Source organism: Rutilus rutilus, assembly GCF_951802725.1.
Source record: "Rutilus rutilus genome assembly, chromosome: 5".
Lineage (NCBI taxonomy): Eukaryota > Metazoa > Chordata > Actinopteri > Cypriniformes > Leuciscidae > Rutilus > Rutilus rutilus.
In genome coordinates, this window is record NC_140213.1 from 49,736,649 (window position 1) to 49,748,964 (window position 12,316).

The 12,316-nt window shown below is 38.3% G+C and overlaps 1 protein-coding gene across 3 annotated transcripts in view; it reads right to left on the minus strand.

Annotated features, from left to right (window-relative positions):
• Positions 1-12,316, minus strand: part of thsd4 (thrombospondin type 1 domain containing 4) — a 40,615-nt gene that overhangs the window by 5,344 nt on the left and 22,955 nt on the right. For 2 of the 3 annotated variants that reach the window (XM_084409285.1, XM_084409286.1), the window contains 6 exons: positions 9,731-9,935; positions 7,173-7,348; positions 4,661-4,760; positions 4,089-4,274; positions 2,827-2,956; positions 1,122-1,323 (listed from right to left, as the gene is read on the minus strand). In XM_084409285.1, the coding sequence (XP_084265411.1) occupies positions 1,122-1,323; positions 2,827-2,956; positions 4,089-4,274; positions 4,661-4,760; positions 7,173-7,348; positions 9,731-9,935 (999 nt within the window). The remainder of the gene's footprint in view (positions 1-1,121; positions 1,324-2,826; positions 2,957-4,088; positions 4,275-4,660; positions 4,761-7,172; positions 7,349-9,730; positions 9,936-12,316) is intronic. The other variant, XR_014627435.1, reaches the window with a different exon arrangement.

The following is a 12,316-nucleotide window of genomic DNA, read 5'->3' on the forward strand; positions in this document are numbered from 1 at the left end:
GACAACACACACACACACACACACACTAATGCACAGATGCTTCTAACCAAGCAGAACCTTCCGGTCTCTCTCTTGAATCCAACACTGAGTGAGTTAAACTGCAGTTCATCCACTGGCCACTAGAGGCTGCAGAAGAGACTCAATCCCATAAACCCCTGTGTTAAAATGCCCAACTTTACAGCAGAAACACACATGTTTACAGTCTGGTGCTAAAAGTGGTTTTGGTCTTTTGGTCATAAAGCTGATGTTGCCCTTCATGACGACTGTGAGGGGGTGAATTTTTATATAACTCATCCGTTTAAAATTATATTAAACCCTAAAGTTCTGCATAATTAAGGGCGTGGCCACTTGAGTGACAGGTGGATTGCCGCTGGTGTCACTACTAGCCGTTTGTCTGTTAGCGTCACGTCACCTCAGCTAATCCGCCTCGCTGCACATGTTCGTTTATCAGGGAGTGACGCTGCCAAGATGGCGACGGCCGGCTCCAGCCACTTTGGGCTTCAGAAACGCTCTTCAGAAACCTGACGTCTCGGACACTACGCCCATATTTTCAAACAGTCTATGGTTCTCCCTCATGTTTGAACTCTGGAACTGCCACAGTAAAGCATGTGTGTATGTTTTTAGTTTTACTTGCACCCTACTAATGAGACTTTCCTTTCCACCTTTGTGGTCTTTCTTCGCCTTTGTCTTGCTTAGTTGGGGACATTTAATTTAATATTCAACAATATTATTGATCTCCTGCACTGACACCATTATATGAGAACTGAACTGAGCTGAGAGGCTCTTTAGATTAATGAACTAAATTAATAACTTTTTTACAACAAAAATGAGCCATCACTGAACTTACTTAAGCTGGACTGTGACGCTATTTCTTCTAGAAACAAACTTTGTTGCATTATTTTCCTGTTATCTCTGTAAAGCTGCTTTGAAACAATCTGTATTGTTAAAAGCACTATATAAATAAAGCTGACTTGACTTGACTAGTGTTTTATTGCAGTTATCAAACCCAAACGAGTCCAAAGCTCCGCCCACTGCCCCCGCTGATAGGCTGTCGCTCAGAGTCCTCACGTGTGTGGCCAATCAGTGGGGAGGAGGGGCTGTGACTGACAGCTGTCACTCACGGGACTCCAGTCCGAGCGGATCTGCCACTCGCTGCAGATCTTCAGCTGGCAGGTGCTGCTGGTCTCGGGCCGCTCCGCGCGGCATCGGCTGGTGTGTGTATTTAGCGTGCGGTTGGCGTACACCTGACGACACAAGACCTGGCGATGCTGAAGACCCAAACCACACGTCTTACTGCACTCCGACCACTCGCCGATGTCCCAGCTGAACACACACACACACACACACACACACACACCAGTCAGAAGAGGTTCTACGAGAGCTCGTGTCATTACGTGACTATATTCACTATACATCACCTCATGAGTCTTTTGGGGACATTATAAAACACTTAAAGACATCAACACAAATTCATAAACCTTATCGATTATTCTATATAAAACCAGCCGACATTTAAATCTCTAAACCAACAATATTTAAATCTCTAAATGGAACTTAACCGACAATATTTAAATCTCTAAATGGAACTAAACCAACAATATTTAAATCTCTAAGTGGAACTAAACCAACAATATTTAAATCTCTAAATGGAACTAAACCAACAATATTTAAATCTCTAAGTGGAACTAAACCGACAATATTTAAATCTCTAAATGGAACTAAACCAACAATATTTAAATCTCTAAGTGGAACTAAACCAACAATATTTAAATCTCTAAATGGAACTAAACCAACAATATTTAAATCTCTAAATGGAACTAAACCAACAATATTTAAATCTCTAAGTGGAACTAAACCAACAATATTTAAATCTCTAAATGGAACTAAACCAACAATATTTAAATCTCTAAGTGGAACTAAACCGACAATATTTAAATCTCTAAATGGAACTAAACCGACAATATTTAAATCTCTAAGTGGAACTAAACCAACAATATTTAAATCTCTAAGTGGAACTAAACCAACAATATTTAAATCTCTAAGTGGAACTAAACCAACAATATTTAAATCTCTAAATGGAACTAAACCAACAATATTTAAATCTCTAAATGGAACTAAACCAACAATATTTAAATCTCTAAATGGAACTAAACCGACAATATTTAAATCTCTAAGTGGAACTAAACCAACAATATTTAAATCTCTAAGTGGAACTAAACCAACAATATTTAAATCTCTAAATGGAACTAAACCAACAATATTTAAATCTCTAAGTGGAACTAAACCACAATAACTAAACCGACAATATTTAAATCTCTAAATGGAACTAAACCGACAATATTTAAATCTCTAAGTGGAACTAAACCGACAATATTTAAATCTCTAAGTGGAACTAAAACGATAATATTAAAATCTAGAATAAAAAATATAAAAAAACATTTAAATATCTTAATGGAACTAAATCTCTTAATTGTCTTGATCTCTCAGTAGTTTTTGAGTCACTGCTGCACTGATATTGTTCTAGACAACACTATAAATACTGTATCTAGATCTAAATCCAGAGGAGCACTCGTATCACGGTTATATATCCTCACATCAGCCAGCTCTGAAACTGCTCCAGCACTATAGACATCAGTGTGCCTAGACTAGACTCAATGCTGCAGTTACACCACTGGATGTCAGTATAAGCCAAACGACTGTCACACAACATCATTTACTGCAGGGTTCTTCAAATCCGGCCCAGATAATCAGTTCTTTTGGACCTCTAGAACATTACCTGGAGCTAAACTATACTTGAAGAAACACGAAGAAGAAGAAGAGACTCACAAAGCAGGACAGGGCTGGACGTTGCACGGCTCCTCCTGAACGCTGGGTTTGGTGTTGCTGTCACACAGACCGATCGGCACGTGTGTGTGAGTGACCCGATGAACACACACGAACACTGTGTACCTGCTCCCTGCAAACCAGGAACACATTCAGGTGTTGCACAAATCCAGCGTCAAATGCATTACACAACGAGCCCGGGTGTTCTTCTTTAGGCCTTGCCCACACTAACACGTTTTCGTGTGAAAAATGAATGTTAAAAACTGTAATCTTTACTGACATTAGCCCTATTCGGACGGGACTAGTTTAACATGGAGAGGAGGGGTAAAGCAATAATTACCAGAGCCTCTCTGTGATTCCAGAGCCTCTCTGAATGTGCATCTCAGCGATCATTATGGACAATGTCAGGAAAGATTACGGTGACTTTTACCTTCAGTTAAAAGGTCCGGAAAAATGACCTCAGAAAACCGACTTGAAAACCGTGGAAAACTGCTTTTAAACAGGAAATGATGAAATATTTACGTACATATTTACAGCGGGTGTATTCGCACGGGATTAGCATCACGCTAATCCCGTGCGAATACACCCGCTGTAAATATGTACGTAAATATTTCATCATTTCCTGTTTAAAAGCAGTTTTCCACGGTTTTCAAGTATGGAGGCGCTTGATAAAGCATCGGTTGTGTTCTAGACGCTGGAACGAGTCTGTGGCAAAACTCAAGTGTTTCACACACACCATCAGATCAGAGAGAAGATCGAAGCACTTGTTAGAGGCACGAAACATCTTTTAGCGTAAGACAAGTGCCTATTACCAACACAATCCAATCTGAAGTTAATTAATACATCGTTCGACCGGACATAACTGTTTTATATATATAAATATAGGTTACATATGTTTGCGCACGTGATATCAACGTAATGCACACATGACGACAGGAGTGACGGCGATGCGTAAATCGAGTTCCTCTCCCACTTCTGCTGGTTTACTGAGATCTCCTATCCCGTGCGAACTGGCCATTAATACTACAGACGTCCTGTGGTAAACTTACATCACTCCATCATCTACCCTTGTAAAGCTAATCCCGTCCGAACAGCGAATAGGGCTATTGTCCATAATGATCACTGAGATGCACATTTGGACGGGACTAAAATCTCGGAGAAGCTCTGGTGATTATTACTTTACCCCACCTGTCCATGTTACACTAGTGCTGTCCGAACAGGGCTTTAGATTGATTGAGTGAATCGCTCAACAGTGTGTTTCTGACCTCTGCCACAGGAGGCGCTGCAGTCTGTGGAGCCGCTGAGCTTCCAGTTATACTCTCGCACTCGGTTTGGAGGCGGAGCTTCGGGAAGCTGATTATCCGGGATGGACTTGACCCCTGACCCCTCGTGACCCTCCAGGGTCGACCGGCCGTTCGCATCAGGACCCGTCTGACCGTTCACAACATTTACTGTGGAGCAACACAAGATCCAGAGAACAGAATGCTGTCATTTCACATGATGCATAAAGGGAATAAAAGGCAATAGAGATTTTCACCACTTTTGAATAAGAAACAATGTCAAGTCTATAAAACTCATCAAAGCTCCGATTTTTCTTTTTTTTTTTTTCAGCGGCTGCAGACGAATTATTTCTACACACACACAATATGACGTCACACTGCGCATATGTTTTAAAAAACATGGTTTAACATATAAATTACTCTTTTTAAATAGCCCACTTAAAGTGTTTATTACAACTAAATTACTAAATGCTAAAATTGAATAAATGTAAATGAACAAAAATCTGCTCCAGCACTTCCCGCCCGCTGCCGGACACACGAACAGAACCTCGACTCACCGTCCAGCCGGTTCTCTTCAGGACGCTGGGCTTCGACTGCGTTCTCTGACGGCATGAGGAACTCGTAATGGACGCCGGGATTGGGCTGCTGGTAGATCATCTGAGCAGAGACACACATCAGGGATGAGGAGAGACTATGTGACACTTTATTTGGATGGTCCCTTTTGAACATTCTGTTGACTATAAGACACTTTACAACTACATGTCTACTCACTCTCATTAGAGTATTAGTACTGTCTGCTTAATATCTGCCAACTCTTTATTGTGATCGTCCTCCAAAAGACATTCTACTGACTATAAGTAACTTTGCAAGTACATGTCAACTTATTCTAACCCTAACCCTAACACTCTACTAACACTCAACACTCTACTAACACTCTACTAATACTCTACTAACACTCTACTAACACTCTACTAACACTCAACACTCTACTAACACTCTACTAATACTCTACTAACACTCTACTAATACTCTACTAATACTCTAACACTCTAACACTCTACTAACACTCTACTAATACTCTAACACTCTACTAACACTCTACTAATACTCTACTAATACTCTAACACTCTACTAACACTCTACTAACACTCTACTAATACTCTACTAATACTCTAACACTCTACTAATACTCTAACACTCTACTAACACTCTACTAACACTCTACTAATACTCTACTAATACTCTAACACTCTACTAACACTCTACTAATACTCTAATACTCTACTAATACTCTAACACTCTACTAACACTCTACTAATACTCTACTAACACTCTACTAACACTCTACTAACACTCTAACACTCTACTAACACTCTACTAATACTCTACTAATACTCTAACACTCTACTAATACTCTAACACTCTACTAACACTCTACTAACACTCAACACTCTACTAACACTCTACTAACACTAACACTCTACTAATACTCTACTAACACTCTACTAACACTCTACTAATACTCTACTAATACTCAACATTCTACTAACACTCTACTAATACTCTAACACTCTACTAATACTTTACTAACACTCTAACACTCTACTAACACTCTAACACTCTACTAACACTAATACTCTACTAATACTCTACTAACACTCTACTAATACTCAACATTCTACTAACACTCTAACACTCTACTAATACTTTACTAACACTCTACTAACACTCTACTAATACTCAACATTCTACTAACACTCTACTAATACTCTAACACTCTACTAATACTTTACTAACACTCTACTAACACTCTAACACTCTACTAATACTCTACTAACACTCTACTAACACTCTACTAACACTCTAATGAGAGTTAGTAGACATGTATGTGAAACATTACTTATAGTCAACAGAATGTGTTAAAGAGACCATCAGGATAAAGTGAGACCGAAACGACTGGCAGCTTCAGTGTTCCTGCAGATTTCTGGCTCAGTAAAGGCTGAGGTTGATCTGGATCAGTGTGAGCCGTTTGATCGTCCTGAAGTTGGTCAGACACACACTCCTGTGAGCGTTCAGTTTCTCATCATGTTTCAAACCTTCAGGGTCTCAGTGAGGCGAGTGAAGACTGATTATTCCTCATTTATTCCTCAAGTCACTGCTATCAAATAATCGGCTAAAATCTGCTAAATAAATAAATGTACATGTAAAACTGCAATAATACAACAATAACAACAATAATAATATTATTAATAATACATTATTGTATTACATTAATATCATTATTACAACAAATTATAATATTAATATATTAATGCATTTATTTTATATTTATATTAATAAAATTAATACAACAGCAATAATAATAAAATAATGTAATTAATAAAATAAATATAATTAATTAAATTAATACAATAATAAATGTTATTGATATATAAATATTATTAATAAATGTAATAATACAATTTGATAAAATAAAAAACAATATATTAGTAATAATATTAACACAACAATAATAATAAATAATACCAACAACAACAATAATAATAAAATAGCAAATATAATTGATAAATGAATACGTGTAATTTATACATTAATACATGTAATAATTAATATATAATAATTAATACAATTAAATAAAAACAATATATGTATAATAACATAACAACAATACTAAAAAATATAATTATTGAATTAATAAAATAAAAAATATAATCATTCAAATTAATATATTTAATAAATAATTAATAAATGTAATTTATTAAAATAATTAAATAAATAAAATTGTATTTTAATATTACCATAATAATAATAAACATTATATTAATTCAGTATTATATTGCAATAACATAACATTGGGCTACAAGAAATGTTACAATAAAATAAGTTACAATAGCTAAATGAATATATATATACACATGTATCCCCCAATAATAATAATAATTATAATTCTGAATTATATTACATAATTATATAAATAGTAAACATTATGTTAAAAATTCAGTATTATACTGCAATAACATAACATTGGGTTCCAGAAATCCCGCTATCAGGTGTTGAAGTGTCACTCACATAAACATCCAGGATCTCATTGGTCGGGCCCTCGGCCAGGAGCGACTCTCCGGTTCTGCTGCTGATCTCATTGGGCCGTCGGTACATGAACATCGTTCCCACTCCCTCATACATTCCTGGACGGTCGATGGCCCAGTTTCCATTAATAATGGATCGGCCAGACCGACTGAGCAGAGCTGCACACACACACACACACACACACACACACACAGGAGCTGGTCAGAGTTACTAACGGTGGACTAACGGTGCTTCTAACACACGCTGACATGTGAATAAAACTCGAACCCCTCGCTGACGAACACATGTGAGTTAACACACGTTCAGTGACCCGAGGCCATCGCCCGGCTCATCTTTGCATGTGCGGCTTATTGAATCCTGAGGCTCATAAATCAGGAGAGGGAGAAACGGACACTGTGAGAAAACTGAGTTTGTCAAGTCGAGTCTCCTTCATTTATACAGCGCTTTAACAATATAGATGTTTCACAGCAGCTTTACAGTGATAACAGGAGATTACAGTAACAGAGATTGTTCAGGCTTTACAGCAGATCTAGAATAAAGTTATTGTCCAGATAAAGTTAGTTTTGATTGAAAGATCATTGGTTATTAACTTAGGGGCCGTAACAACCCCGACACACACATGAACCAGCGTGATCAGCTACTGGAAACCAGCACAGATCTGATGGGTGAATGATGGAGAGTGTGTTTGTGTGAAACTCGTTCTATCTCAGCGTCAGTCTATCTTTAACGAACCGAGAGACTGAAATACACGTTATACAGTTTCCCAGAGTCTGAGCTGGGATGTAATTGAACAGCTGGTTTAAAGTCTCCTAAAGCAGCGGCTCCAGCTTGTAGTTATCACTATAGCTATAGTTACAGTTATAGTTATCATTCTTGGTATGGTAATATAGTTACTATAGTTATTGCTATAGTTATCATAGTGGCTTTCATTATAGTTATTATATTTATCGTGATGGTTATCGCTATAGTTATCTTCATTATAGTTTTCGCCTTTGCTATGTTTCTTTGAAACGGGTCTCAGAATTGCAAAGGGCACTGAGTATACTGTAGCTAAACTATAGTTATCATCATAGTAATCACTATACTTACTGTTATAGTTATCAGTACAGTTATCGCTATAGTTATTGCTATAATTATTGTTATAGTTATTATAGATATCATTATAGCTATCGCTATAGTTTTCGTTTTGCGTTTTTTTTTCATTATAGTTTTAGTTGTACTTATTGTTAGTTTTAGTTATAGTAACGTATCAGTATATTTTTTAATTAAAGTTATCATAAGTTATCATAATTCTCGCTATAGTTATTGTTATAGTTATCATAGTTATCGTAATCATTATAGTTTGTTACCGTTATAGTTTTCGTTAGTTTTCATTATAGTTTTAGTTACCGTTATAGTTTTCGTTATATTTATCATTATAGTTTTAGTTACCGTTATAGTTTTAGTTATAGTTATCATTATAATTTTAGTTACCGTTATAGTTTTCGCTATAGTTATCATTATAGTTTTAGTTACCGTTATAGTTTTCGTTATAGTTATCATTATAGTTTTAGTTACCGTTATAGTTTTAGTTACCGTTATAGTTTTCGTTATAGTTATCATTATAGTTTTAGTTACCGTTATAGTTTTCGTTATAGTTATCATTATAGTTTTAGTTACCGTTATAGTTTTCGTTATAGTTATCATTATAGTTTTAGTTACCATTATAGTTTTAGTTACCGTTATAGTTTTCGTTATAGTTATTATAGTTATTATAGTTATCATTATAATTTTAGTTACCGTTATAGTTTTCGCTATAGTTATCATTATAGTTTTAGTTACCGTTATAGTTTTCGTTATAGTTATCATTATAGTTTTAGTTACCGTTATAGTTTTAGTTACCGTTATAGTTTTCGTTATAGTTATCATTATAGTTTTAGTTACCGTTATAGTTTTCGTTATAGTTATCATTATAGTTTTAGTTACCGTTATAGTTTTAGTTACCGTTATAGTTTTCGTTATAGTTATCATTATAGTTTTAGTTACCGTTATAGTTTTAGTTACCGTTATAGTTTTCGTTATAGTTATCATTATAGTTTTAGTTACCGTTATAGTTTTCAATATAGTTATCATTACCGTTATAGTTTTCGCTATAGTTATCATTACCGTTATTGTTTTCGCTATAGTTATCATTACCGTTATAGTTTTCGCTATAGTTATCATTATAGTTTTAGTTACCGTTATAGTTTTCGCTATAGTTATCATTATAGTTTTAGTTACCGTTATAGTTTTCGTTATATTTATCATTATAGTTTTAGTTACCGTTATAGTTTTCGTTATATTTATCATTATAGTTTTAGTTACCGTTATAGTTTTCAATATAGTTATTATAGTTTTCGTTATAGTTATAATATTTTAGTTTTCGTTATAGTTATCATTATAGTTTTATTTACCGTTATAGTTTTCGTTATAGTTATTTTAGTTTTCGTTATAGTTATTTTAGTTTTCGTTATAGTTTTAGCTATCATTATCGTTCTTGCAGTGAATGGACCTTCACTCACCCAGATAGTTCCTGCTCTTCACCATCTCCGTGACGTTTATTTTGGTGGCTCCCGGGGGAATCTCCACGATCTTGTGATAGCCCACTTTGGCCAGGCTGTGTTGAAACAGGCCCGAGACAAGCTTACATGCGCTGTTATCCCCTCCACACACGCCACATTTATCAGGAACCTTCCCAGAACCCAACAGGTCGTCGCAGCCGGCGCTCTGCCAGAGAAACACAAGAGAAATCAATGGCCTCTAATAAGGGGCTTTCGCACTGAGTAGTTCTAGGAACTCGAGGAACGAGCCACCAGGATGGTTTCCCGAGAACTAATGGTTCCTCTAGGAACATTTTCCTGGTTGCGTTGCGCTTGATCTCCTCAAAGCTGTGTTGGATTTTCTCCTCAGTGTAAAGGTTGAGAGCTCCATCTATCACTGTTTTACATGTTCGTAGAGTTAGTTTCTGGAGTAAATATATAGGTTATAATCTGTGTGTTTACACAGCTTTTTTAATAATGGCGTGTGCTGGTGTTTCGCGTGCGTTCGGCCAATCGGAGAACACTAATGTCACTGTAGTTCCTATAGCGCTGGTTTAGACTGACTCTGAAGCAGGAGTAAATGAGTTCCTCCAAAAGGAGTTCCTAGAGCTAAAATCGCTCCTAGTTCCTGCGGTGCGAACAAACACGCCGACATCCACCAGTAGTTCTAGGAACTATGAAGAGGTTCCTCCGGTGCTTAAACTCACACACATGTAACCTCTGCTACACTGAGGTCAGTAGTGTGTGTGTAAGACCGGCAGTGATGAAGATGTGATCACGTGATCAGTTTGTTTGGCTAATGGTTTAGACAGCTTGATCTCTTGCGAACACTGAGCGTCTGTTTTCATACGTCTGTTTGACGTGGGCGGAACATTAATCAGACATCAGCGCTGGAGACGGGGAATATATTTCTCTTTTCAGCACTCCATAAATCCAGGGTTTAGTGAACAGGTGCAGAAAGACGGGAGTGAAAAGACAAGAGAGGAGCGAGTGAGGAAAAGAGAAAGAGTTTGGAGCCGGTGATCCTGTGGGAGGGACGGACACAAACACCCATAATCCCTTGCAGGAGCCGGAGCCAGTGTCAAACCCAGTTCAGCTCTCCAGAACACATCCCAGTGTACAAGTGCCTGACTCATTACAGATTCACAATCAATGCATTCACACACAACACAACACACACACACACAACACACACAGCGGTCAGTGGAGGCGGGGGGGGGGCAAACGGTTTGTCAGTAAGTGATCGTTCTTGGTCTGGACACAATTATCGTTATTGTTATAGTCAATATAGTGATCATTATAGTTACCGTTGACTTTCAGGGATGCAAGTAGGAACTTCCCAAGAGGACCTGAAGGAAGCATCCGACCTGAATCCAGGTCATGTCATTCCCAGAGCCTCTCTCTCTTCTCCTCTCCCTCTCTCTCTTCTCCTCTCCCTCTCTCTCTCTCTCCTCTCCTCTCTCTCTCTCTCCTCTCTCTCTCCCTCTCTCTCTCTCTCCTCTCCTCTCTCTCTCTCTCCTCTCCTCTCTCTCTCTCTCTCCTCTCTCTCTCCTCTCCTCTCCTCTCTCTCTCTCTCCTCTCTCTCCTCTCCTCTCTCTCTCTCTCCTCTCTCTCCTCTCCTCTCTCTCTCTCTTCTCTCATCTCTCTCTTTCTCGTCTCTCTCTCTCTCTCCTCTCCTCTCTCTCCTCTCCTCTCTCTCTCTCTCTCCTCTCTCTCTCTCTCCTCTCCTCTCTCTCTCTCCTCTCTCTCTCTCCTCTCTCTCTCTCTCTCTCCTCTCTCTCTCCTCTCTCTCTCCTCTCTCTCTCCTCTCTCTCTCTCTCTCTCTCTCTCTCTCTCTCCTCTCCTCTCTCTCTCTTCTTTCTCTCGTCTCTCTCGTCTCTCTCCTCTCCTCTCTCTCCTCTCTCTCTCTCTCCTCTCCTCTCTCTCTCTCCTCTCTCTCTCTCCTCTCTCTCTCTCTCTCTCTCTCTCTCTCTCCTCTCCTCTCTCTCTCTTCTCTTCGTCTCTCTCCTCTCCTCTCTCTCCTCTCTCTCCTCTCTCTCTGTGGGACATCCGGCCTGTTTGGCACCCGGAGAAACACCAAAACCACGGATTTCAACATTCCTAAAATTCCCTTCAGACTCGCCGCTGAACGACAGCTGATGGTGTTTCGGTGATTTTTAGTTTATGTATGAAGTGGATTCTCCCTGTAGTTCATCACATCAGCTTCTGCTCTGAGATGATAGTGAAGACTAGAGATGTAAACATCATCATCATCATCATCATCATCATCTCCTGGAACACCAAACCTCTCGAGTTTCCGCCTGGATGTGAGTGTGACGGGATCAGCGTCTCGTCTGATATGTAATCTCCTCTCTGAAGTCCATCACAGTAAAAGCTCTTTGAATGACTCGGGTTTGTGGTTCACCAGTCGGACTGACCCGAAGGCTACGGTTACAGGCGGCCCGGGATATTTTACACTCCATAATGGGGCGAATTCAAAACAAAAGCACCTTCACACACGAAGAACACACACATTTGTGCAAAACCAATGCCCTCGATGGAACACACACTCTGAAATCGTTCTGAAGT